The sequence below is a fragment of the Lemur catta genome, chromosome 17 (assembly GCF_020740605.2).
Source record: "Lemur catta isolate mLemCat1 chromosome 17, mLemCat1.pri, whole genome shotgun sequence".
NCBI lineage: Eukaryota > Metazoa > Chordata > Mammalia > Primates > Lemuridae > Lemur > Lemur catta.
In genome coordinates, this window is record NC_059144.1 from 50091008 (window position 1) to 50118887 (window position 27880).

Here is a 27880-nt window from a genome sequence, read left to right on the forward strand (position 1 = left end):
TCTCTGGCTGGCGTCTTCCTTATTTCAGAACATCCCAAGCCTTTGAACAGAGCTTCCTTTCTTTAAACAATTACAAATCAAAGAATCTTTAAACCAACCTATAAACTCATAAGCCCCTGCTTCAAGAAGTCCCACCTTTTCCGGCGGAACCAATGTACACCTTCCGGGTTTTGATCTGTGACTTTTCTTGTAATTCCTGCCTCCCTGAAATGTATAAAACCCAACAGTAAACCAACCACGGGAGACCACCTGCTCAAGGCTTCCTGGGCGTGGCTCCAGGCCACGGTCCTCAAACTTGGCTCAGAATAAACCTCTTTCAGTTACTTTGCAGAGTCTGGGTTATTTTCTGTTGATACCTTAAATCCCATTAACTTCATGAAAACTCACTTTATAGGATGATTTTTGAAGAACCATTTTATTAGGAGATTACACCAAAGCATAAACAATTTATATGCCAAACTCCAACTGAAAAAAAAATTAACCGACAAGGATGTTTTAAAAAAATGTACTGTATTCACAAATAACAAGATGAATTTGACCTGTTCAATAAATAGAAGTGAAGTAATGGCTAAAAAAATTTTAAGTGGAAATGGAAACTGTCTTCCTCTTTTTACAGTTTTGAAGGGACGCCCGATATTCAAGCCTATACATATTAAAAACTCTGACAAAACCAGAGGTTCACTTATACTCCTACCCTATGAACATATTAAGGTTTCCTTTCAGATCCTAGGCGATCTCGTCCACCTTAATACCATTATAAAGACTGTGAGTTCTGATGGACTTTTTAATATGCTAAGTACCGTTGATTCAACAAACCCACAAGGGTGATGAGCTTTTGTTTGTTTACCAATATGAATTTGTCTGCACTTGTGAAAACTGTGGTCATCACCTTTTAAGTTCACAGCTTGCTGGATGTTGGAGAACAACAGGAGAATGAGCATCAGTTTCAAATCTTCCTTTGCACGTTCACCAGCCTGCGGTAGAGGCAGCCTTAAAACACAAAGCACCAGCAACCACACTGCACAAACAATTCGCTGTAGCCTATGCGTGTCCCAGTGTTCACATTACAAAAGAGAAGATATAATACAGTTAACGAAAAAGAACTGCTTGCATCACTTTTCCCCACAATACATAAAAATGGACGACACCTTAAATAAACATTCTGTTATTAATCCTTAAATATATTAACACCAAAAATCATGTATAAATTAGGAAATAAATGTACAAACTGTTTCGCAAAGTGCTTTTTAAAATATATACACAACATTCAAGATATTCTTAATGTAAGACATTTCAGATTGAAGTTTTGGGATAAGTTTTTTTAAGTGTCCTTTTCTTTCAAAAAGTATTAATACAGCACTTAAAAAAAACCACACACACACACACACACACATAAAAGGCATATTCCCAGATTGGCAAGGAATAAAAATAAACTATTTTCACAGTTATCTAAAATGTTTAACATTCTCAATGGGAAATTTTAGTCCCCAATTGAGTTGCAAATTAGTTCTATGAAAATTGTCAGAAAGGAAAAGAACAAAATCAAGGGAGATGAGTCCCTAAATGAAATTGCTGATACCTTTGTCATTTAGCAATTAAGAATTCTCATTTCAGTAATTTAATATGGACATATATTTCTAAGCCCTTACCAGTGTTAAGGGTTTTTAAAACCCTCATGCCTACCCAACAAACGCTTCTATCCTCACTTTTGTGTGCTGTCTCACAGAGGGGAGAACGTCCTAGAACGGGACTGGCACTCGGCACAGCCAAGTCCTCTCCTCTGAGCCGCGGCTCCTCACCTGTGAAATGGGAACAGTGACTGCTCCACGCCTCCCCACGTGGGCTGCCAGGGTTAAATCAAGCAAAAACGATCAAAGTGCCTTGTAAATTCTAAAGCACTCAACTCTGTATAAAGTATTATAATACTTTAAATTTTTAAAACATAAAATTTATCAGTGAAAGAAAAACAGCAGCAGCAGGCATAATATATCAAGCATTGGATTTTTTTGTATTTTCTGGGTAGTTCTTGGAAATATGTCAGTATTTATCCAAAGACTTTTTTTGAAAAAGGATTCATAGTAAATATGAATATTATTATCCAAGTAAAGGTTGATCAAATGTCCATGTGACTTATCAGTGGAAACGCAGGACTTTTCCCTCTGACTGTACTTTCCCATGTGAGCTGTCTTTAATGTCTCACAGAATTTAAGTGGGATCGACTGTCCTAGCAATGTAAAAATTACTCAAATTTTTCTATATAAAACCTTCACTTTTCATTATATAGAACACAACAAAGTTACTGGGGCTCCTTTTAAAAATAAGACGCCAATGTCAGATTTCCCTAAAAGAAAAGGACGCTTGCTTGGAGATCTGCACAAGCAGGTCCTGGAAGAAATAACATAAAATAAACCACTTGCCAGCCATCTGGAAAACTCAGTATCAGTATTTCAAATATTCTACACGTTTAGAATTGGGCGTATTAAACATTCAAATCCCAGAAATGACCGCCAGATAGACAAGGCTCAAAGCCAGAGTAATTCCCAACTGCGACCCCCTGCCCAGAGGACCGCCTGTTTCCTTCCGTGAAACCCTCTCCCCGGGTTCAGAGAACTGCACACGGCCCCCGTGGGCTCATATTTATCTGGAATATAATCATTGATCCCACTTTGCTTTTTAACATGAGAACATGCACCTTCCTGGATGAACGGAGCTGGCGAGACAGAGGTAAGAGCGAGCTAAGCAAGGACCGTCCGCGGCCTCCGCACCGAAGCGTGCCGATCCCTTTCGCCGCCCCGAACACAGGAGACGCCCTCCCACCCACCCATCGAGGCACAGGAAGAGGCTGCCACCCAGGGGCTGCACGTGTGTCAGGCTGCGGGTGGCCGGTGCAAGAAACGTTACAACCCAGGATGGGACAACTGCCGGAGGGGAGGGGTCTGTTCACAGAAATACGAGGACTGTGGTGTCTTCTAGCTGCGACCCATCACTGGGCACAGAATACTCTGATGACAAAATGACCCCCAAAGCTAGCTAGAAACATCAAGAAGGGTGGGGGACAAGGACAGTACAACCGCTCCATCGTGTCGACGTACGATACTATACACAGCACCAGATGTGTCGCACCACCAAAGCGCTGGTTCGTGCCCGCGGTGCTCGCTCGGCGTCATACCCAGCATGAAATGAGCACGCTTCACATGCAGACGTGGCACTGGGCGAAGGGGTAACCAACATGTCACAATTCATCAGAACTGCCAGCGGCCCGTCCATCCCCTGGATGAACACACAACCACAGGGCTCCAACAAGGACGCTTGTCCCTTACTGCTGGTAATTTCCATACTGGCCCTAAAAGAGATCAAGACATAGATTATGCCCTACAGTCATGAGTAGGAGGGTCCACACACAAGGTCAGACAGGCCCCGCTCCCAGCCAGCATCCAGGTCAGCAGGAGGCAGGAGCCAAGGCCACCAAACAGCCTCCGCCAGGCCTGGGCGGGAGGGAGCTGGCTTTCCAGAAGCCACCATCCCAGCCTGCGGCTGACAGTGCAGATCAGAGAAGGTCAGACAGGGCTGCTCATTTGGTCACACTCTGGGCTCGCGGCGGGATGGGCCTGGCCAGGTGCCAAGCATCAGATCCCACAAGGACCCCGCCGGGAAGGAAGCCCCCCCGGCCAGTCCCCGCTCGGGAGCTCGGTCCTGTGGGGACTGAAGGGCAAACGCTGGCCCCCCAGCCTGCCGAATTAAGAAAATGGGGTGGGGGATGACCAGGATAACAGGTTTTAGTCAATGTGAAGTCTGGGGGAGAGAGAACTGGGGGGCCTCTGTCCAGCAAGGCCGCAGGGCAGGAGGGTCCCCTGGGCAGCTGGACAGACCCCCTGACCCATGAGCAAAGTCACCTGGGAGATGCCATGGCTGAAGGAAACTGCCACTCATCTCAGCGCCCCGCTTCTCTGCTCCCCCCACCTGTTAATAATCAGAGGTCGGGGTGCCTTCAGCTAGGAGGCTGGCAGAGAGGATGGGCGCGTCTGGAAGCATCCAGAAAGCTTGCCTGCTCGTAGCCGTAAGGCCGCTGCTGCTGGGCTGAGGGCCCCGCCTGCGTCGCCCTGTAGCTTCCGTACTGCTGGCCTTGGCCCTGCTGGTAGCTGGGGTACTGCGAGGGTGCTCCCTGGGCAGGCCCTGCGGGGACACACCAGGAACCGTGAGCACAACGAGCCAGCCCTCAGTCCCCTGCAACCTCCCAACACCTGGCACCTGCTTCTCCTCAACTAAATCTGTGTGGGCAGCGCACCGTGCGGCCCACTCGCCAGAGCCCCCAGACCCCGGTCCCTGCGCCCACCGGGGCGGTGGCTGGGGTCGCTGCAGCACGCCTGTGCCGGGTGCTTCCTGGAACCAGGTGAGTGGCTGTTCCAGAACCACCTGGTGTCGGTCGTGGCAGCTGCCGTAAACCTGTAACCGAAGTGTCACGGGCCCCGGGGAGACGGCAGGCAAAGGAGAAAGCAGCGCCGTGTCTGCACCCCAAGCACACGGCGGCGGAACCGACTGATAAAGGCCAAGTTGTTTTGTCAAAGGCCTCCTGAGGCAGAACCACGTGTGGGCACCTGGCCCGGGAATCGCTCTGGGTGGCCCCGCGACTTATCTTCTAGAGCTCCTCGGGTGGTTCTCGGGGCGGCCCAGGCCGAGACCCGCAGACCTCGACGTGTCCCCTCACGGGGTGGCAGGTGGCGGCAGCGCGGGCGTCGGGCGTGTGGTTTGCGGAGGACCGAGCCTCGGCTCCAGCCGGAGACCCCACGGGTGGCGGGTGCACATTTACGTTCAGGTGACCGAGTTTCAGGTCGGCGGGCGTGGACGTTTCACGAATACCCGCTTGGCTCACTCTCTCAGTGAACAAGGTGCCCACCCGCTCTGACAACATCAGGGAGGACGGCTTCTGCCGCCACGTTCGGTGTTGGCTATCTGAGCGATGGCACACAGCGGGGAAACGAGGTGGCCCTCAGGGGCCGGCAGCATGAGCAGCACGTGCCCCGCACCCTGGGTGCTAGGGAGCGGTCAGAACGACGGGGACAGCTTCACCTGGCTGGGGCTGGGCTGTGGCCGCTCCCAGTGGACGTGCCCTGCCAGGACGAGCCCCCAAGCACAGGGGCAGACATGGGGTCACTGCTTGGGGCATCTGACCCGGGAGAGAGTTTTCACTCCTGCTCATCTCCAGGCCCGTGTGACTGGCCCATCCACTCCGTCCCCTCTGTCCTCTTCACTGCATCCTGTGACCCTGGGACCAATGCCCGTCAGCCTGTTCTCACTTCAGGGGTCCTTGTGGGGTGAACAAAAGCTGGCGAATGGGCGAGCACTGCTGGACACGGCTGCAGCCTGGCCCACACGTGGGCCGTCACAGGTGAGTGAAGTAAACCGGGCTCACGGGTGCCCGCCTGCAGCCAGCCGTCAGTTCTGGCACCACTCGGCCACAGAAGGAGCCAGGGCTCCGTGGTGAGGTGGCTGGTTCTGGGCTGGGGCAGCGCAGTCACTGCAGTGCCAGAAAACACAGACATGCTCAAAATGCCAGAAGGACAGGTACGTTGGGGACACGGGAGCCAACTGAAAGAGCTTCCAAGGCCAAAGCCGGGACACTGAGCTACCCAGGGAGGCAGGATAAGACTACAGCCAATGTACGGAATTAACACCCATGAATAAATACTAAAGTAAGTGACTGAATAACTAAATAACTGGGGAGAGGAGACAGAGGAACAGATTCCAAGTAACATATGTAGATAAATGCCAACATGAGTGTGGGCTTGGGGACTGGCTTCCCAAGAACAGAGAAAGAAAAGGGAAAAAGAGGAATGTGACAGTGGAGACACCTGACAAACACCACCTTCGCCAGGGGACCAGGGCAGCACCCGGGCCCAAGCCGTGCCGAGGCGCCGCGGCCCCGTGTGCGGACACGGCCCTTCCCCTCTGTGTGTGTCCAACCCTCGAACCCCCTCCCTGAGAGACCATCAGACACGGGCCCGACGGAGGCTGATCCGCAGAACACCCAACAGTCCTCGGAATGAAGACAAGGGAATCTGAGAAACTGTCACAGACATGAGGAGCAGACGTCTGTGGGGTCCCAGATGAGGCCCTGGGACAGGAAAGGACATTGGGGGAAAACTAGTCTGAACGAAGCAGGGGTCTCCCTCCTCGCAACGCACCAGTGTGGGTTTCCCAGTCCTGACAACTGTGCCGCAGTGACGTGTGACATGAGCAACAGGGAGCTGGGACTCTCTGGACCGTCCTCATGACTCTTCTAGAAATCGACAACTACTTCAAAGCAAGAAGCTTATGAAGTGCCTGGGTCACACGCGTGCAGCCCACGCGCAGCGGGCGAGCGCCGGCCTTACCGTAGCCCTGCTGCTGCCCGGGGTAGCTCTGCTGGTTGGGGTAGCTCTGCTGGGAGTACGTCTGCTGCTGCGCCGTGCCCTGCTGGTACCCGGCCTGCTGCTGGCTGTACTGGGAGTTCCCTGCAGGAGGAGGAGACACATGGCTCATTCCAGGTGGTGAAGGCAGCTCGTCCTGTCACCACGTGCCACACGGGCAAGCAGGGAAGCCCAAAAACAAATCTGTTGGTTCAGTATGTTTTCTTTTTCACAATGATTCAAATACTTTACTATATTTTCTCTTACAGTTTTATAAAAATACAAAAGTAAAGCCAAAAAAATGACCTGGCCAATGCTGCAATGAAGACAAAGACCAATACCAACACTGTGAGCTGACTGTTCCCCCAATAGGTGCAGACACCCCACTCCAAGCACCTGCGAACGAATGTGGCCTTATTTGCACAGAGGGTCTTTGCAGATACACGTAACTAAGACGAGGTCATGCTGGATCAGGGTGGGTCCAATCCCAAGGACTGGCGTCCTCAGAAGAGGGAAACCTGACGGCGGAGGCAGAGGCGGAGAAGCACCAGGGCTTGCCAGTGGCTGCAGCCCTGGGGGCGAGGCCGGAACAGCTTCCCTGCAGAGACCCCAGGAGCAGAACCCTGCGGACACCTGACTCAGACTTCCGGGCTCAGAGCCGTGAGAGAATAGATTCCTGCCGTTTTAAACCACCCAGTGCGTTGTCCTTCGTCACGACAGCCCTGCGAGACTGGTGTAACCAGTGAACATGTTACCGAGCCGGCCACCGGGGCCTGGGCCGTGAGGCACTGTGGACAAGGCAAAGGGACCCGCACAGGCAGCACAGACCCGCCACGCACGCCGAGCCCAAGGGCGCCGCGTAACGAGAGCAGAAATGGAGACAGCCCTGCAGCTTCCACCTGCGAGCCCGCACAGGCGACACTCCGGCACGTCTGCACGCGCACTCTCTTGAGGTTCCCTCCCACAAATTCACTTCAAGGGCCGTCTACTTGATCAATTATTCAGAAATATTTTCTCACAGATGAGAAAAAAATGAGTTGCAATGTCTAGAATGGACTGTGGGCCAGTGTGTACTCTAAGCACGTCACGTGGAGTGTCCCACTTAAGTCCCTTAACGCGCCGTGAGACAGCACCATCCCCGTCCCCATTCTGCAGATGCAGACAGTGAGGTGCACAGTCAGCAGGGAGCCAGGACTGGAACTGTGGGCCCGTCACCTGGGGCGGCGGCGATGGCAGGGCTCCAGGCTGGGAAACGACACCCAGAGAAACGGTCACGGCCCGTCACCAGGCACCGCCTGCCCCCAGACCTACTCGCACCACGGAACACGGTGAGCAGCCGCGCCAGGGAGCCACAGGCTGTCGGGGGGCGACCACTGGACGCTCCTCTGAGATCAGAACTCCCAGACAGCCCCCCAACCTCATGCCCCCCGGACTCCCAGGGCCCCCAACTGCACTGGCGACTGTCAAGCAGAGGCTGTAGTTCCAGCCCCCCCTCGAGACGGGTTTTCCTGTGACGTCACGAAACCAGCGCCACGGAGGTGGAAAGTAAGGCAGATGTTTACCCGTATCTGCGGTTTATCAGCCGGTTGGTAAACTCCAAGAGACAGGTTAGGGTCACTTTTTCTTTTTTTCCCAGAGTAAACACCTTAATTCTTACTGTCAAAAATCTAATTACCAGCTAGCACCCATGCTTAAAGCCTTGTTTTGGAAGAAAGCCTATAGTGCAAAAAATAATTTAGGAAACAGTGAGTATATTACCAAATAACTACCAAGAGTTCAAAGGAGGGTGTTAACCACCATTTTGGAATCCTCCCGCCAAGTTTTCCTAACACAGGGCTGAAGTGCTGCCGTTTCAGACGCAGTACAGAGATTAAGTCTAGTTTCATCATTTTCTTTTGAGTAGGGTTTGCCCTTCGAAACCATCCGAAGTGCACAGCCTTCAGTCTGCATCTTGTCAAGTCCTGCAACTGCGTAAGGCCCAATCCCAGGCCCGGGAGCTGAGGCTCTGGGACACCAAGGGTCACATAAACAAGCAGTTTTTCTCATCAGTAAGAAGATGAAGACGCCACAGCAAGAGGTCAGACCGTGAAAACTGGTATCTGAAGAATCCATTTTTCTACTTTACTTTTCTGGTTGTCAATAACTTTCCTTTTGTAGGAGCTATAAAAATTAAGTATTTTAAAACTGGATCCTAGTAATGTATTTTTTAAAAGAACAGCTTGATCGAGATAATTCACATTGGAAAAGCTGACCTACCAGGGAAACTCAGTTTGTCGTTACGTAGAATAAAAACACTCACACATGCTCTCAGTCAAGGCTGGAGTCCTCCCTAAGCTGGGAACGTTGGGGAAAGGTAATTGGAGTCGTTCCAATCATTCACCATCTAAGAAAATATCTTAAGTTCTTAATTTCTGCTCCTTCCTCAAACTCCTCATCAGTTACAGAAAGCCAGAATATGTAACCCAAAACAAGGGTACAAAAATACGTATTTCAAACTTAAAAGGCTGGGCATGTCCTAAATTTGTCTCTGGGGTAACTATTTTGGCTGGATGAAGCAGTGACGGCCCTGAGAGGCAGGCTCAGGGCCCTGCGGGGTGCAACGGGAGGGGGAGCCCTGCTGTCCAGCTCAGCAGTCAGGGGGACGAGGGCTGGCCCCGGGGCCAGCGCAGCTGCCGTGGTACGAATATGCCAAAACACAGCCTCTGTGCACTGGCCCTAGGTGGGTTCGTTCTCTCTAAAAACTTTTATTATTTAGTTATGTGTTTTTATTTCTCTCCCCGCTTTATTAAGGTATAACGGACAGAAACTGTATACGTTCACGGTGTACAGTGGGATGGTCTGATATACATACACACTTGGGTGGTTTATTTCTTCACAGCAGGCTGAGATGTGTAAGCTCAAAAGCAAAAATTTGGGCTGGGCTTGGTGGCTCACGCCTACAATCCCAGCACTTTGGGAGGCCGAGGCAGGAGATAGCCCAAGGCCAGGAGTTCGAGACCAGCCTGGGCAACACAGCAAAACCTTGTCTCTACAAAAAATTTAAAAATTAGCCAGGCGTGGTGGTGTGCGCCTGTAGTCCCAGCTACTCAGGAGGCTGAGGCAGGAGGATCGCTTGAGCCCAGGAGTTCAAGGCTGCAGTGGGCAATGATTGTGCCGCTGCACTCCAGCCTAGGCAACAGAGCGAGACCCTGTCTCTAAACAACAACAAAAAAAAAAACACAAAAATTTTACATATCTAATTTTCTAAAAAATAGTCCAAACAAGCCAATTTATAGGCATAGAGAGCCTGCCTGCTTTTCGTGCCTGGTGAAACCTCACCAGCTGCTCCTACGGATACCGCAGGGCCCTGTGACAAGGAGGCCCTTGCAGGCAGCAGGCAGGCAGCCCCTCTCCCTGGGGCTGGTGGCCTTTCTTCCCTGCCGGGTGGGCTCGCACAACCCCGCATTAGGGTCCTTGGATCTGCTCTGGGGCTGCCTTTACCCCGCAGGGGGTGGGACTGGCTGGCACCTGCTCAGGAACCTACACTGCGTGCCTCCTCCCATCTCCACTTTCTGGGACGTTCCACTGGTGGCTTCCGGTCAGCCAGGTGGGCGTATTTACACCAGAGAATGGGCAAGTGCCACAGACCAGGGCGTTCCACTCGGAGGTCAGCCCACGAGCACACGGCTGCCTCACCCCTCCTCCCAGCAGGCAGCCCCAACACTGTGCCATGTGGGGCGAGAGGTGTGTGTCACCTGGCTGGCAGGTGTCAGTGCCGCGCAACACACAGTACTATCGGCCTGGCCCGGGAGGGCTTTCGTGGGGCCTTGGTCCCCACGGCGTGACCAAGTCTGGAACCGCTGACGGCCTCTGACTGAGGCAGCTGAGAGCAGCCCGCGGGCCCGAGCTGCGGCTGGGCCACAAGGCAGAGTCCGCCCCTTGGCCCGGTGAACCCCTCCCGCTTCACGCACACACGAGGCCAGCAGGGCTCCGAGGCACAGCCTGTGTCCCCCCCAGCTTCCAGGAGTAAACACGATGTCACAAGACTCAGCCACCTGCTCTACGTCTGAGTCTGTTCCCTGCCAGACAGTGATTCAGGGAGACTGACTGAAGGCGGGCGCTGCTGGCTCCTGAGAGCGCGGTGCCCAGCCACAGTGTGGCACTGACACTCGGAGCAGGACACGGGCCCTCGCGCTCCTTACCGCCCTCGTAGTAGTGCTGCGTGGACTCCTCGAACGACCGGTCGTAGCTCTGCTCCGTGTAGGACGACTGCTGGTAGGCGTAATCGCTGTGGCCTGCAAGGGACGGAGACGGGGTCAGCGGGGGCCCCTCCCCGCCCAGGGCCTGGGGGGACACCCGAGCACCAGGACGGGCACGACCCGCACCCCCAGGGACTGCCCACGTCCCAACACTCCCAGCCACAGCCTCCTCACTAAAACGCAGACATGGCGTCCCACTGCTTGCGCTGCCGTGACGCTGCTGGACAGCTTACTGAGAGGATCCGGCACACGGGGTGCCCGTGTGGGAGCCTGGTGACAGCACCAGCAACCTGCCTGCCTCCCCCAACCCCGTGCCCACCTTCTCCCCATCCTGCCGCCTGGCTCCCAGCACGAGGCCTTCACTGCACGTGACCACCATGCAGCAGGGACACGCTGGCCCTGTGGCTACAATTTCCAGCCCTGGCTGTGCCCTCCTGTCTCCCACCTTAGCTGAGGCCGGCTCCCGCCGGGATGTCTCTGCCTCCCGAATCAACCCGTCCTTTAAGACCACCTTAAATGCCACCTCCACAGATCCTGGGACGTCTAAAGATGACTGGAAGGTGACAAAAGGAAGATAATCTACAGAGACGACGGGGGCAGCTGGGAGGCAGTTCACGGTGGATGCAGAAGGTCACAGTGGACGCTGCAGCGGAGCCACCACCTTCGGGCATTCACCATGTTGCGTGGGTCCCCTCTGACCACTCACACACAGCCACTCAGTGGGGCCGCGTGTCCCGCTATAAATTCTTACTGCCTTTCAGGAAAGCAAGCCAAGTGGCAGCAGCCTGTGCCGGAAGCTTCTCTCAGCAGAGATCAGGCACTGCTGCCAGACCAGCCCTCGTCCCTGTCCTCAAACATGCTCAAGCAGGGGGACTCTGGCCGCTTTGCTGACAGACAGTCAGACCCCCTGGCGCCTTCTGCCACTCCGCTTCCTCGAGTGCCGTCGGGAGTCACTGGCCCTCACCGTCCGGGTAGTACTGCTGGCCCATGGGCTCCGAGGCGCCCTGGCCGTGGCTGTACTGCTCGCCGTAGTACTCCTCCTGGCCCAGGTACTGCTGGGAAGAGCCTGCAGGCGGGAAAGCCACGCTCAGGGCAGCTGCTCCAGGTGTGCTCCCGCACAGGTGAGACCGTTAGTCCCCCGGCAGCTCGCCCACACGGAGACAGCACCCCATGGTGCCACCCAAGGGCACAGCACAACCTCGGCCGTCTACCCTCATTCTCCTCCACCCCCGTGCCCAGCACTCTGGATTTTGCCCTGGTAACAACACCCGGCCACCCCACCCCAGCCCACCCCGAGCCAACCGCACAGCCCGGTTCCAGCTCCCCGTGGACGCCAGATCCAGCCTGCTCCACGCGCCAACACTGCAGGCACAGCACAGACCCACCGGCAAGCACCCCCCCCATGCCCCCGCACCCTCACCCCCCACGCAACACGGAGAAACACGCAAGGGCAGGGCCTCACACGGCGGAGCCCTGGCCTGGTGCCCGTGGGCGTTGTTACCTTGCTGGGAGGGCCGGTAGGGCGCCATGGGCCGCTGCCCCATCATGCTGCTCCCCTGGCCGCCCTGGCCCATCATGGCGATGGACGTCTGGCCCGGGTAGTGCTGGCTCCCGCCCTGTGCCGAGTTGTAGTGGGGCGTGGCGGCCTGCTGGTGCATCATGGACACTGTGCGACAGGACAGAGGCCCCGTCACTGGGGCGCTCCGGGAAGCAGGTCCTGCGCCCCCTCCAAACTCCGAATACCTCCTTCTCGTGGGCTGTTCTTTTGCTATGTTCCTGTGGTTCCCCACAAGAATGTCACGCTCTGCTCCAAGGCTCACTTCCTACAAAGCGACCTGCCCCAACGCCCTAGCGCACGGTCACACTCCAGCCGCCGGCACCAGCTGTTGTTAAGTGCAGTGACCCTCGGCAGCAACAGAAAGAACCCCGGGCAGGAAGACCCTGGCCCCCATGGCAAAGAGAAGCGCCTCTCTGGGTCGCACCTCAGACACACGAACCCCACAACACCCCCAGCTCCACCGAGACTCAGTCCTGTCTCCCCGTCCCTGGAGGTGGCCTGGGACCATCTCCGAGACTCTGTGGCCCTGCTGCCGAGTCATCACGGGCTTGGAACCCCCCCGGGGAGCCCCGTCCAACAGAAGCACCACCCGAGCCTACAGTTTAGAGTTTCTGGTGACCACGTTGGAAAAGTAAAAAGAAACATGTGAAATCAATTTTAGTCATACATTTTATTTGAGTCATCAAATCCAAAATAAATTTTCAACATGCAACTATTATAAAATGTTAAGGAGATACGTCACATCCTTTTGTCCTAAGCCTCTGACATCCGTGTCTTTAACACTCAAGGCCGTTGGGACCTTACCAAGCGCTCAACACACGGCGTGGCCGCCAGGGGGGACAGCCGGGCTCGAAGGGCTCCCCTGCCCTGGGGAACGTCCCGGGCCTCTGGCCTGGCGTGTGGCCCTTCATCCTCTCCCTCCTGCACCTCTGGCCAGGCCGCTCCCCACACGGGAACGACTGTCCCTCTCTGCACCAGTGCTCGCCCCAGACCCCGGCCAAGCCGCCCCTCATCAGACCCCTTCCTGAGGCCTCCGGAGGGGCAGCCCCTCAAAGCCAGGGTTGGAGCCGCTGTGTACCCCCTGCCCTGCACCCCCGGCTCTCAGGGGACAGCAGCCAGCACCGATTCACCCTCTGCTCCCCACCAGCGCCCGCCAGGAGGGCAGCCCCAGGGAACACGCGCACGACCTGCACGTGTTTCCAAGGGTCTCAGAGACAGGCCCGCGCTCCCCAGGGCCGGGTGGAGGCACAGCGGGTACCTGGGTTGGATGGCATGTTGATGTTGGTCCGGGACACGTAGCTGCCGATGGCGCCTTGGCCCTGCATGGGGACAGTCTGCGAGGCAGGTCCCGAGTGGCTGTAGCCGGGCCCTGTGCCGTGCCCGCTGCCCGACATGCTCATGGAGGTTGTGGGCAGTGTGCTCTGGGCCGTCTGCTGCATGGACACGTGGTTCGGGCCTGCCGGGGGGGATGGCCGAGGGGGTGTCAGGAGCTGCAGAGCAGGTCGCCACCTCTGACGGCAGACACCCCAAGTCTCCTCCCAGTGATTTTGGGGAGGGAGGTTAACCCAGGGTCAATGACACTACGAATGAATAAGCGATTCACAAGGAGCCAAGTGCGCTGACAGAGCAGGTGGTGCACTGTATACTTATCGCTACATTGTCACTAACACTTTCTAACTGCCCTGCACAGTTCCCAACCCAAACCTGCAGGGTTTCGCTCTGATTAGAACAGCCCCGTGGAAGCCCACATTCCGCATGTGCAGAGACTGGGATTCGAGTGTCAGAAACAGGAAGGGTAGATGGGCTCTGTCCCCTCTGCTCGTCAAGCCACGACACCATGCGTCTGGGTGACCTGCGGCCAGGCCCAGGTGAAGGGCCCCCGCCCAGCCCTGAGGAGTGTGGGGTGGCCCACTGTGGCAGCCGCCACCCACGGTGGCCCTGGTGACCCTGCGTCCGTGAACTCCCCCCCACCCGCTCACCATTGCCGATCTGGCCCTGCATGAGGGAGGACGGGGGCAGGCCGGTGCCGATGGCGTCGCTCAGGCTGCCCTGGGGGTGCAGGCCCTGGCTGGAACCGCTCTGCGTCAGCGCTCCGGGGCCCAGCGACATGTTCTGGGTGGGCGGCTGCGGGCACAAGACAGTTTCAGGGAGATGGGCGACACACACAGAGCCACCACGTGCCACTCCAGGGCTCAGGCGGCACATGAGATTTGCTGCTACGTTTCACGGCCACCTGGTAAACGTCTATGATCAACAGCTACACCACAGTCAGCAGATGGTCGGAACCACCTGGCCCAGACGCTCAGGCCCAGAAGGAGGTGACACGAGTGGTCTGTGTGAACCAAGTTTATCAACACGTGTGGATGTTACATGCCGAGTCCCCCTCTCCTGGGACAACAGGACCCTGCCCAGGCTGCACCTGCCTGTCCCTCTCGGGCTCAGCAGGCCAGACTCTGAGTACCACGTCTGCACCCCCACCATGCCCCGGGGCCTTTGCACAGCTGGCCGACCCTGTTTCCTGTGCTCCCACTGTGTGCCCCTCCCCGCCCATCCTCCACCAATCTCAAGTGCACCCTGGATCGCAGGACACGGAAGGGAAAGAGGGCCTATGGCGACGCCTCTGCCTCCCGTCCCGATCTAGAGCAACCCGCAGCTCCCAGGCCGACACACAGACGCTGTCTGCACCCGAGCAGGACGGAGTTTCCAGCAGGATCTGTGGGTAGCTACCGGGAGAACCCTGACTTGAAAGCCCAACTGAGGCTGGTTTAACACTTTCACTTGCAAAATGCATCCTGCTATTTACAAGGTCACCGCTCTTCAGGGAGCTGCGGGCCATCGGGAGAGCCACCGCCCTGGTGACGGTCCTGCAACCTCACTGCTGGCCACAGCGGGCCCTCCTCAGGGTGGGCTGTCCCATGCAGCAGGAAGAACACAGCCTTCAGAGTGATAACTGAATTTGGGAAAAATGCATTTTTTAAAAATCAAAATATTTAAACTAACATTTGAAGTATTTACTGAGCTGGGTGGGCATTTTTTCCTTTTAAGTTTCATTTTCCATCCCAGCAGTGTCTAAGCGTGGTCTGTGACAGCTCAAATTGCTCAGAAGGGTCCCCATCCCAGCCCTCCCCACTCTGCCTGGACAGCTCTGTCCACCGTCCCAGGTCTGGTTCTTCCGCGCTAAGCGCCAAAGAAGCCGAAGCTGCAGTTCTGCCCTGTGCCCTGCGTGACAGGAGGGACCATGCCGCCATCTTCCAGTCCCTGTGTCTGATGGCTCTAGTGACATTTCTGATTCCTCTGTTAGTCACCTTTGCTACTTGAGGTGACACGCTCAGAACCCCAATTCCCGGCCATGTCTGACTCCTCGTCAGGAAGTGCAGGACCCCCGCCCCGCCCCGGCCACGCATGGTACTCACGGCAGGGAGCAGGGACTGCATGTTCTGGTTGGAGTCTGCGATGGTGGCCAGGTACACCAGGTTCCGGTGCAGGATCTGCTGGTACCTGCAGGTGAGAGGCGAGTGTCAGGCAGGAAAACAGGGCTGCTGCACCCGCAGGCTGATCCAAAGCAGAAGTACAGTGTGAGCAAGACTACCTAGAGTCCAGCCAGACCCACCAGGATACAGGTCCCAGACAACACCCAGGGACAGGCCTGGCTGCCTGGCTGGAAACAGAGGCAGGTGGCAGGGCGCTGGATCCAGGCGGAGCAGACCCAGCCCGAGTCCTGACAGGCCCTGTCCTTGGACAAAAGCCCTGGGAAGCCCTGTGGTGGTGGCCAAGCGGGAGGAGAGGCCACCAGGGGGAGGCCAGGGGACGCAGCCCTCCACTAGCGGAGCTGGGCAGCAGGCTAACTCCATGGCACCAGCGACCTGGAGAAAGCCCTACTGCAGCCCTGGGGCACAGGAGGTCCCACTTGGAGGAGCCTGCTGTCCTCAGTGAGTTCACTATTGGCCACGGAGCTGCCCGCAGCAGCCAGCCTGAACCTCCTGGCACTCCTGCTCCCCCAGTCCCCCCCCCACTGGTGGCCACCCTTCCCACCTCTGTGGGGGAGGGCCGAGGAGGGAAGCGGGCCTTCCTTCTCAGGGGTACCCGGCCTCAGTGCTCCAACACAGACACCCAGCTCCGAGCCCAGGAAGCCACCCGGCACGGGGACTCACTGGGTGCACTCGGCCGTCTTGCCCTTGCTCTGGTACTCCAGGATGCACTGGATCAGGTGGTGGTTCTCGTCCAGCATCTGCGGGAGAGACGTGAGCAGGACCCCGCGCCACACGGCACAGGCAAGAACGGGCGCCACACAGCTACTTTTTACACCGACTGAGGAACACTTACCCAAAACGCTTGGGACCAGAAATGTGTCCTATTTCAGGTTTTCCTGGATTTTGGAATATGTGCATTATACTCACCTGATCCAAAAATCCGAAATGCTGCAATGAGCATTTCCTTTGAGTGCCATGTTGCACTTGAAAAGTTTTGGATTTTGGAACATTTTTGGGTTTCTGGATTTGGGAACCCAACCTGTATATAAAACTGTCACCATCATAGAGAACCTCAGCCACGGAGGACCGAGCCTTCACCACAGCCCTGTGCTCGGCACCTCGCCTGCGAGCCACAGTCTGTCTCCCAAAACCCTGGGGCAGGTTCCCAGGTCGTCTAGCCCTCCAGACGAAAACACGGAGGTTCAGTGCCCCCACGGCCCGCAGGACCCTCCAGCCTTTCGCACCTTTAGCCACAGCCTAGCAGAAGCCAGGACCCTGCGGGCACCCCACACAAGGTCCTAGGTCCCCCACCTGGAGGGAATGACAGACCCTCAAATCACAACCACACAGGGTGGGCAGAGGCAGCAGCCCCCACATGGTCAGGCAGGGGTGCCAGGACATTCCCCGGGGGGCAGCTCTCACCCCTGCAGAGCACGATGAAGACTCCCACAGGGGCCACAGGCAAGCTGGCCCAGGTGAGGGAAGGACAGGCTGCCTGGGCCAGGACGGCATGGCGGGCGGGAGGCACTGCACACACTGGCCTGGGGGTGGAGGTGGGGCGGAGGGACTGAGCGTGACCCCATCCTGGGGCCAGCGACCTGCAGCCCTCCCTGTCAGTGGGTCCCCACCAGCCACGCCCTAAAACGAAACAAGGCGGAACTCAGATCACCCTGCACGCAGCAGCGTGGGAAAGGCCAGCAAGGCTGTCGGAACCTTTGGTCTGTTTTACATACGATAAACGGATGTGCCCATGTGCAGGGTCATGACCTAAAGCCCAGATGTGAGACCATCTCCTCGGGCGACACAGGTGAACGGCCCAAGTGCCTGGCAGACCCAGAGCTGGGACCGGGGCTCTCCATGTGGGCGCCAAGTGATCCCAGAACTGTGGCAAAACACAGAGGCTCCCGGTGCCAGGCGCTGGGACTGCCGGGTGTGCCCTCCTCCGGCCGCAGCCCTCACACAGCAGCATCAGCGCCCGCTCAGGCCCGTCTCTGGGCAGGGGACGCGCGAGCCTGGGCGTCTGCACAGCACCGATCTGGGCTCAGCCAGGCGGTTTCTTTCCTGCACACTGAGTGCCCAGGCGGTGCGGCACACTCCGTGGGCCGGAGCTGGGATGGGCTGGGCCTGTGGTTGGTGCAAAGCGGGTGGGGCAGATGGCAGCCCCTGGAGGACACACAGGACGCCCAGGGGCGGTGGAGAGCCACGGAGAGCTGTGGGCAGGCAGGGCCCAGAGCAGCTGCCTCTTTTCAAGGAGGCCACTGGGGGCCAGCGTGGCCCAGGGAGACCAGGGGGAGGAGCCCAGTGGGCCTGGGGCTTCAGCTGGCCGTGGGGTGGCCAGGCGGGCATGGTGGCCGTTCTCCACCCGGCCCTGCGACCAGCCCCCGCAGCCTGGAGGGAGGGGCAGGACCGAGCCCACCACACCGGCTGCCTTCTGGGGAAGGCCTGTGGCAGGGGGGGCTCTGTAGGCCCCCAGCAGGTGGAGCCCTGACAGCAAGGCCACTGCGCCCACCCTTCCCTCCACCCTGCACACAGGCCCCCTGAACTGCTGTTTGACCTTGGGGCACAAACGCAACCACAGGTGGGGTGTCCAAGACACAGAGAGCCCAGCCATGCCCCAGCCGAGTGATGGCCCCAACTCAGCTTCCTGTTCCACCCATCTCCACAACGTCGGCGTTGGCTTCTTTTGCTCTACTTTTTAAAAATTACAATCTCCTCCTCTCTACCGGCTTCCTCCCCACTGGGGACAAGCTGCCTGAGCTCAGCCATGTCCTAAGACAGGGAGCCACCAGGGGGCGCTGCCGGCCTGGAGCCGCCTGCGGAGCTCACCTGTGGGCAGGTGAGAAAGGGCGTTCCCAGCACCAGGGAAACAACTCCAGAGGCTTCTTCCTTTCCCTGAGGCCTCCCCACTTCCCCTTCTCAACCTGCTCTGAGGGTCCCCACGGGAAAATTAAGAAAGTGCAGCAGGATGTTAAGCAGCCGTTACAATGTTTCGCAGTTTTTTATAAGCAGGAGGAACTACCGTACTGTTACCATGTTTCTCACAAAAGGGTACAGAGCGTACTTTCTTAAGTTAAAAACATTCACAGAGGGAAGGACAGGGCACGTGAAAGGTGGCAGCTGGACACGTGCCTGACGCCCCGAACCCTGTCGTAGGGGATGAAAATGGTCCAAGTTCCCAAGGACAAGGACGGGGCAGGAGACCCCAGCATGCCAGATCTGAGCCACACCACAGAGCCCCATAGGGCTCCGGGATGTTGAGATTTGGGGACCTTCCTGGGTCACTGGGCCCTACTGGCAGGAGCCAGGCCAGGTGATTCAGGGTCTCCAGGGAGTGTGACCAGCCTGGGAGGACAAGATGCTCAGATGCTGCAGGTGGACAGCACCTCACAGCGAGGCCCGCCAGCGAAGCCTGGCTAGAGCACGGCACGCATGGCCTGTGACCTCTGGCCCCCAGCCCTGGGCCACAACCTGCACAGAGGCCAAAACGAAGATTGTGCAAGAAGAAAAACTTTTTAAAAATCCAAAAAAACTACCATTAGCATCTTCAGAAAAATAAAAAGAAGTTATTGTATCCCTGAAAAAGAGGGTGTTATTTAAAAACAACAGAGGGAGCAAACAAAAAAAGCTTTGGAAATTAAAAAAACATTGGCCAAAAGGAAAAGCTCAACAGAAGGGTTGGAATATAAAGTTGAGGAAAATTCCTAGAAAGCAGAACAAAAAGACCAGAGACAGAAAATAGAGGAGATGATGAAACAGGAGGTGCGGTCCAAGTGGGCCGGCCAGCAGCTCCTGCGGGACTTCCAGAGAGAGCACGGAGGAAAGGACCAAAGGACCAAGGATCGAGGAGGATCGGAGCTGCAGGAGGCATCTCCAGGTGGGAAGGCCCCCAGGGACCAGCTTGCCCAACACGGGAGACAAGGCAGGATCCTGAAAACGGCAGGAGAGGAGAGCCGGGCTTCACATGAAAGGTGGCGAGTCCCAAAGGCGCGGGGCGTCTCCACTTGGGGCCGGAGACTGCGGGGGAGCAGTGAAGACCTGACCCCGAGGGAGACTTCTGCGCCCAAGTTCTGGCCAGCCAAACCGCCCGCCAGGTGTGACGGCAGAATGGCTGCACGCTGTCACCCTCAACTTGAGAAGCCTTGCCTGTAGCCAAATCAAGGGGTGCTCAGTAACTGGCTGGTATTTGTCAAAAACATCAACGTTGTGAACAATAAGACGGATGGGCGATGAAACCGACATGACTCAGGACTTAACAACGTCCTTAGCAATGCCCCATAAAGGACGCTCCTGGGACAACTGGGGAAGCTGGAACGAGGCAGGCCGGCTGCGACTGCGGTGGTAACGTCCTTGTTACAGGGAAGTTGTGTTTGAGCGTTTGGGAGTAAAGGGGCACCAGGTCTATGACTCATTCTCAAATGGTTCAGGTAAAAATACTACAGTATGGAGACGCGGGGAGGAGCGAGCAGGTGGGGTAACACTTAGCACTTGAGGAGCTGGGTGAACGGAATGTGAGGGTTCTCTTCAGAGGGGCATGCCCCACACACCTGTTCTCAGGAAGCTACGGGAGGATGTGCTCCCCCGAAACAAGGGCACAAATCCCCACAGGGGAAGCCCTGAGACCCGGGGAACCCAGGCCAATGGTGGAAAGAGACCCAGGGAAGCCCAAGGACAGTGGCCCAGGACAATGAACCTTCAAGAATGCCCAAGCTGAGGAGGAGATAAACTAGTGACAAGTGATTAAAAAGAAAAAAAAAGACCAACTCCAGAGAAAACAAAAAGGCGGAGCAAGAAAAGTAGCCACCGGATCCAGCGTGGCTCAGCCGTGAGCACAGTTCAAACCATCCCAACAACGTCCACGCCAGCGGCAGGCCCAACCCCAGCCTTGAGAAAGCTCTGGGGGGTGCCGAGTGCCACGGGGGAGTGGGCGAGGAGGGAAAGCCCACTCGCTGTCCGACGCGATGAGCACGCCTGGCTTGATGAGCAGAAAATCTACAACAAAGGACGAGTGACAGGAGGGAAATGCACTGAAAGGCAGCCGTGGCGCTCTCCAGGGCGTAACTTAGGCATGTTGGTCGCTATTTTCCTGTGCTTATGTTTATGAAAACTTCTAAGACAAGCATATGCTCATGTCGTCATTTAAAAAGGGATTTCAAAGCGGCCTGGAGTCTGGGATTGCCCAAGCTGGTGACAGTCTGGGGGCCCACCTGACTTTTTAAAAAAATGTTTGTAGAGAGGAGGTCTCACTATGTTTCTCAGGCTGGTCTCGAACTCCAGGCCTCAAGCGATCCTCCCACCCCAGCCTCCCAAGTGCTGGACAACAGGCGTGAGCCACCACACCCAGCCCCGTCTCACTTTTCTACCTGGTGTGTAACTATAATGCAAAGGCAAAAAAATGAAGAAACCACCCGTGCTGCCCAGAGGGTTAAAGATCTGCTTCTGCAGGTATTTACTGCTGTCTTCCCCGACACAGTGTCCCCAAGCTTCCCCACGGGCAGGTCTGTGCTTTCCGCATCAGAAGACCCACCCCTCCCCCACACCCTGGGAGGCTGATTTTCTGCGGGCTCAGGTGAGCCTGTGCTGATGTCACTGACAAGGCCAAGCATGGGGGGCTGAGGCCTCCTGAGGGGAGGATGCTGGGGACTGAGAGGGGGAGGCGGCAACACCATCTGGAGGAGCCAGGGGAGCCAGAGACACCCCCGGGTGCCACAGTGGAGACACGATTTCTTAGTTCTTACGATCCTGGGCTGGCTGGCAGGGGCTTCTGCTGGTGTTGGCTGGGCCCAGCTGGCTGCCTGGACCTCCCTTCCATGTGGTGGCCCAGCAGTCTTAGGTCCCAGGAGGGCAGCCCCAACGTGCAGGTGCTGCTCGTGTCTGTTGACGTCCCGGTGGCCAAAGCAAGTCACAAGGCTGAGCCCTTCATCCACCCACAGGGAGCGGAGCCAGGGGCCACGGGAGCAGGGAGGGTCATTCCTGACACCGCTCTGGGGCAATCCACCTTGCAGGCGCTCAGGGGGCTGGCGAGGGACGCAGGGGGCTCGGATGGAGGGTACAGGCCTCTGCCTGGCAGTGAGGGCAGAACCAGCACCCGGGCTGCGGCCCGACGAGGGGTCCGAGAGGCTACACAGACAGCGCGGGAGGGCTAGGTGTGGGTGGCTGAAGGGGGTGCCTGGGCCCTGGACGTGGGCACAGGGGAGGCCTGGGAGCTCCGAGGCTCTCTGCCGAGGGGGGCTCAGGTCACCCCACACTGGGGAGAAAGACCCTCCACAACGTCCTTGTGGTTGTTCTCTCTAATGAACAAAGATGGGCTGCTTTTTGTTTAAATGGAAAAAGAGTTCCTCCGGTGTGGCGTGAAGTTCAGGCAGTCCCCAGTCAAGAGTGAGCCTGTGCCCCCACCCTGTCCCTGCCCCCACGGCTCCTCCCACCCGCGGCCCCCACCATCAACCAGCCTCCGGCCCTTCCGGAAGCATCTTCACCGTGTGTGCACTGCCCTCCCCACTCTGTACCCACGTAGAGACACCGTGTTCCCAGGGGCCTGTCTCAGTCCCTCTCCTCTCTGGTATCTCGCAGACCGTCCTGGGTCAGCACATAAAGACCCACTTCATTGTTTCCCACGCTCCACGGAGTCCCACGACAGGGACAAAAGTGCTATTCAGTTGGTCTTCTCTGAGAGACATTACATCGCTCCCAGTCCTGGTGCTGCCGGCAGGGTGGCAGTGCACCCTTCCAACCCGGTGTGGACACCAATGCAGGATCCAGGACGGCTGGGGAAGTGTCACCAGGTGGCCTCCTGCCACTCCTGCTCTCGGGCCGGCAGCGCCAGCTGGTCAGCCCTCTTCCCCATGGAGCCCCACCAAGCTTCTGCCCCCGCCCACGGGCAGCGCCCCCAGTGGAGAGCGCACAGGAGCTGGGCAAGTCGGCTCTCCCCAGCGGGGTCGTCCACAGGGCCTCTCTGAACCCCGCCCACTGGCAGAATACGCAAATCAGCTGGGTGGGTTTCAAAACAGCCCCCGACTTGCACGTGCGCAGCACCCCTGCCCCGTGGCCCTACCACTGTGTGTTTGACACACGTGGCCAATTTTCAATGACTCTGAGAGCAGCAGCAAATTTCCACCTTCCTTAGACAACACAGGAGTCGCTTTCTGTCCTACGCTGCTCTGGGTGCCTGTACATGCCAGTTACACAGCACAGCACAAGAAACCATCTCCCTGCTGCAGGATGTGGATGCTGAAGACAGGTGCACTCGCTGTGTGGAAACACACGCTGTGTGGAGACATCGCGCCCACGTGCAGAGGCGCCCTGTCCTTGTCTGTGCCCCTGGACTTGCCACAGTCCCCCACAGTGTGCAACGGAGCCCTCACCTCCCTGTCCAAATGCCTGCTCCCTACTGGTCAAGTGCCTGATCAAAGGCTGGAGACAGTCGATTACAACAGCGTGCTAGGTTGTCATCTTGGCCACAAATACAGCCTATGGGGAGGCCATGCCACTGCCTTCATGCACAAGCAAGGAAACCGAGGCACAGGAAAACTAAGCATGAATTACCAGCCATGGAAAAGCCCAGGAAGCCTGCCCCACCCCACCCTGCCACCTGCACCCCCATTTCCAACTTGGAAAGATACATGAACAGGACACCTCCACTCCCTACTCTGCACAGGGACTGCATGGTGGCCCAGGAGAACCAGACCAGCATCACAGAAGCGCCCTTTCTACCACGTGGACGGCACCTGCTCCCGACCCCTCCTGCACACCCATGGCAGGGCAAGCAGCAGAGGTGCACGGCACAGCCCGGGCAGGGCAGCGGAGGTGCATGCCACAGCCCAGGCAGGGCAGGCTTCTCCACCTGCTCCCAGCTCCACACGACTCTCAGGACACCAGCGCCTGCCGGCTAACTGCTAGGCACCCAGGGCCCGTGGTGGCGATCTCTGTCCTGTATTCCTGCAGCCGCTGGGGGTGGGCGTGGCATCTCCATCACCTACAGCCCAAGGAATCCAGGGAAGCTGCCCTCTGACTTGGAGCACAGGGGCAGGTGCCCAGGCCCTGACCCACTGGCCCAGCCAACAGCCCAGGAGGCAGAGGGCCGGAGCCACGAGGAGACCACCCCCGCCAGGTAAGCACCACCTTCGCCGGACTCCACACACAGCTTCTGGACAGAAGACAGCGACCGCTGGAGACCACCAGCCTTGTAGAGGAGACGGGTGAAGGGAGGTGGGTGGGCATCGCATCCCTGCCCTCCTGCCTGAGGGGCTCTCGGGGCCTGGACAGCAGGCTGGGAGAACACCTTCTCTGGGCGCTCCCAGCAGGCAGGCTCACGGCCCGGCTTCACTAGGCAGAGGGGACAGAGGTCTGGCTGTGGCTGTTCCCTCCCGATGACTCCCTTCCCCTTCCCCCACCACGCCCTGCAGTGTTCAGGTGCCAGGGCCTTGCGGAGCAGCTCCCCCAACCGACAGAAGACAGCAAAGACAGGTCCCCCTGTGGCTCCGGCTCCGTGGGGGCCCTTCCCAGGGCTGGACCCAGGCACCAGAGCGAGGGGATGAAAAGACAAGTCTCTCTGCTTCCCTGTGGGGTGTGGTCCGCTCATGGGAAGGAGGTGCTTTCAGTAACAACTGCCTAAAAGCTATCAATTAACCACATTATGGGAAGCTTGGAGTCCCCAAGCCATTTACGGTTGTGGGGACAGCTCTAATTTTATAACTGGCCGAGTTACCTTCTTAACCGAATTAGCCCATGATCTCTAAGACAGCAAGTTCCAGGCGTGAAAGTGCACAGGGTACCCACTGCCTCCCCAGGCCCACATCCTCTCCTCTGTAGCCCACCCCTGCCCGAAGCACCCCTTTACCCAAGGCCATCCCGTACCCGTACTCCCGGGAATGGAGGACACTGGGGCAGGGCTGGTCTACTTTTGACCACTTCCTGTCTTTCGAAACCCCGGGCACGGCAGCCACCCTTGTCAGTCCCGGACCGCCACCTCTGTCAGCTCGGTCCTGTTTCCCTCGTTGCCTCCCAACTCTCCCCACTATAGGTGCCGGGGATACAGACACCCAGCAGATGGACAGACAACACTCCTGTCGTGCAGTCAAGGAAACTAGTAGGAAGCCAATACCAATAGTAATGAGAACACATTTACTGAGCAATTATCATGTGCTAAGCAGCAAGATGGCAGCTGGACACCAGCTGAGGCCCAGCACCCAGGGTTCACCTCCAACGTGCCAAGGTGGGCCACGCAGCCCACGGTGACCACCAGAACCCCCTCACCACCAGTGGTATCCGGTGTACGGCACTGGACAGTGGGAACAGCACAGCCCCCGGCCAGTGGAGACCAGTGCAGGCTCGGTCCTCCAGCCAGCCAGGCACAGAAGCAACTCCAGCTTGTGGGACACAGCCCGGCCCTAGCCCAGGGTCCCTAGCGCAGTCATGTCCCCTGAGGTCTCTCACTGCAGCATGGCTCTGTGTCTTACCCCCACGCCACTGCCTGGTCACCATGGCTAGGCCTCGCCCTTCCTCTTCGGGTGCCTCCACCCATGCAGGCCGTGCTCGGGACCAGCCATGACATCCCAAGCTTCCTGACCCCCCTTACCTCTAGTTCATGGTTCTCCCCCTCTGGGCTACCCTGCGCCACACCCCCACTGTTGTAGCCTAACCCCCCATCCCTGAAGGTGACCTTGTTCGCAAACAGGCTGTTTGCAAACGTAATCCAGTAAAGATGAGGTCCCACTGGACAGAGGACAGCGCGTGAAGAAGAAAGCAGGCACTGGAGCAACACACCCACAGGCCACGGGACACCAGGGGCTGCCGGCAGCCACCAGAAGCTAAGAGGGAACACTGAGACAGACCTTCCCCCTTAGAGCTTCAAGAAAGAACCAACCTACTGACACCTGGATTTTGGACTCCTGGCCTCCAGAACTGGGAGAGAATAAACGTCTGTTGTTTTAAGCCATCGGGGTTGTAGTCACTTGTTAGGGCAATCACAGGACACTAATATATCTGCTTGTCCCAAACACTTCCACTGACAGCACCAGTGTCACAGATGTTCCAGTACCTACTAAGCACGCACTATGCCTGGGCATCATGCCAGGCTGAAGGTCAGCAAAGAATAAGTCAGCTACATGCTAACTCAGGAGCCCAAGCAATGTGCCCAAGTGCTACGCTGGCCATATGACTGTGATAGAAGCATGAAGGAGGGGACATTTGAGTGAGGCTTTGAAGGTTGAGTAGAAGTTGACCTGGCAGAATCCTATCCACAGATATGCTCTAAGGACAAGCTGTATACTTCCTCCCTCTTCACTACCAAGCAAGAATCTGAGGAGCCCCTGGTTTTTCTCAATGTTCAGCACGAGCCTATTAGTACATGCTGTATGTTAAGCATAGAACATAAACCCCTCACATCCTTCTCAGACCCCCAGTAACAGATCCCTGGGTGTATGTTCACTGTCAAAACGCCAAGGCCAGTACATGAACTGCCTGCCCTACCAGGTCAAGTCAGCCAGGAGCCCAAACTGAAGACCCATTCTCAATGCTGGGGGCTACTTTCTGCCCCAGGAGGCACAGTCCACAGGTGGGTCTCCTTTCTGATCTGATGTTTGGGGCGGCACTCCAACACACATTTTTGCCTGGAGAATTTGGGGAGCATTAATGAGGAGGGGGTGCTAAGTGCAAATAACTGGATGAAGATGGAAGCCAGAGGCAGCATCAGGAACCGTGACTGTTAAGCTCCAAAAACTAGGGTGCCAGGAGACACTCTGGATTGCCACCGTGTGCCGCTGAGCCTAGCGCGTGACCTCCCGCCTAGCCAGTGTTCCCAGATCAAGGGCAGAAATGGAGCAAGGCCTGGTCTGCCTGTCCGGGTTAGACTCCTGGCACCAGGGCCTGCCAGCAAGGGATGTAGTCTCCCTGTGCCTCAGTTTCCTTAGCTATACAATGGGATCATAGCAATGTTCATGAAGAACTAAAGGAGTTGGGATTTATAAAGCCCATAGAACAGTGCCTGGAATACATTAAGCACAACGTAAGTGTTTACTAAGTAAATAAAAATGCCACACTTTTAAATCTGTATTTTTGTTGTTTCTCAAATAATCTCCTTCCTGTACGGGGTTAGCGGGGCTCATTTGTTTAAACCATTAAATTTCTAAAGTTAGCGACAGCAAGGGCAATCTCAAAATAGGGGACAGCCTCAGAACAACCGCCCCAGAGACGGGCACCATCCAGGCGTAAGGGCCTGGGTCACCGAGGCGAATCCTCTCAGGGACGGAAGAGGCTCCGGGGAACCGAGAATACTGCGGTCGATCCCGGGATCCCGCCAGGGTGAAGGCAGAGTCAGCTTCGAGAAGAACCCACCTAGCTACCAAAGCCGTCGAGAAAACTCACACGGGAATGGCTACAGCGATTTGCTCCTGAATTTGCCTTCTAAAAAAAAACAGTACAAAACGAAAAGTCTCCATTTCCAAACTTGCTTTTGGTTAAGGTAACGCTGTCCGTGGAAAGCCTCAAGGCCGCGCTCGCAGCCGGGTCGCCCGAGTGTGCGGCCTCGGGCAGGCGGCGGCCGGGTCACCGCAGGGCATCGGCGCGCTGCCCCGCAGGTCGCCCGCCTTCCGCGCTCCGTCGGCGGCCGGGCCTGGGCTGGGGCTGGCACTCGCGCGCCCGGGCGGCCCCTTTGTGCCTCGGAGCCCCTCACTAGGGCGGCGCGAGCGGCGTGACCCGGGCCCAGTCCTCGCCGTCCCCGCGCCCGAGGCCGGCCCGTGCCCCTCGCCGCGCTGCGCCGCCGCCTTCGCCATCGAGGCCGGCAGCGGAGCGCGCCCCGCCTCGCCCCACGCCCGGCCCCCGAGGGGCGGCGGGTCCCCAGGGCGCCCGGCCGTGCCCGGCACACGCGCCCACCGCGGTCGGCGCAGCTCTCGGGGAGCGCCCGGGCACAGCCGGGAGGGAGGGCGCGGGGCCGGCGGCCGCTCGGCTGCACCCCGGCTTTGTTCGCGCCCCGCGCCCACCGGCCGCCCGCGCCCCGGCCCCACGCGCGCCCGCCGGCTGCCCCCAGGCCCCGGCCCACCTTCTGGATGGTTTGCTGCGTGACCTCCCCTTTGCCTCTCGGCCGGGCGGTCGCGAAGGCCACGGACATGCTGGCGGCGCGGGGCTCAGCCCGGAGTCACCGGGGCGCGCTCTCCGGCTGCGCTCGGCGGCCCGCGGTGCCCATTCTCCGCAGTCGCGGGGGGCGGCGGAGCGCGCGGGGGACGCCGCGCCGTGGGC

The 27880-nt window shown here is 57.6% G+C and overlaps 1 protein-coding gene across 3 annotated transcripts; it reads right to left on the reverse strand.

The window, feature by feature from the left end:
* Positions 1-396: 396 nt before the first annotated feature.
* On the reverse strand, positions 397-27849 carry SS18L1 (SS18L1 subunit of BAF chromatin remodeling complex). 3 transcript variants are annotated; one of them, XM_045528354.1, is made up of 11 exons: positions 27684-27849; positions 16334-16410; positions 15596-15680; positions 14162-14306; positions 13441-13638; positions 12126-12290; positions 11589-11690; positions 10568-10660; positions 6372-6491; positions 4046-4173; positions 397-3343 (listed from the first exon to the last, which is right to left on the reverse strand). In XM_045528354.1, exons 1-11 carry the CDS (start codon positions 27750-27752, stop codon positions 3317-3319), a joined length of 1209 nt encoding a protein of 402 aa, XP_045384310.1. In that variant the 5' UTR covers positions 27753-27849; the 3' UTR covers positions 397-3316. The 3 variants fall into 3 exon arrangements, with proteins under 3 accessions (XP_045384310.1, XP_045384309.1, XP_045384311.1); XM_045528353.1 differs by having other exon boundaries at positions 3275-4173; XM_045528355.1 differs by lacking the exon at positions 6372-6491 and having other exon boundaries at positions 3275-4173; positions 27684-27822.
* Between the last annotated feature and the right edge of the window lie 31 nt (positions 27850-27880).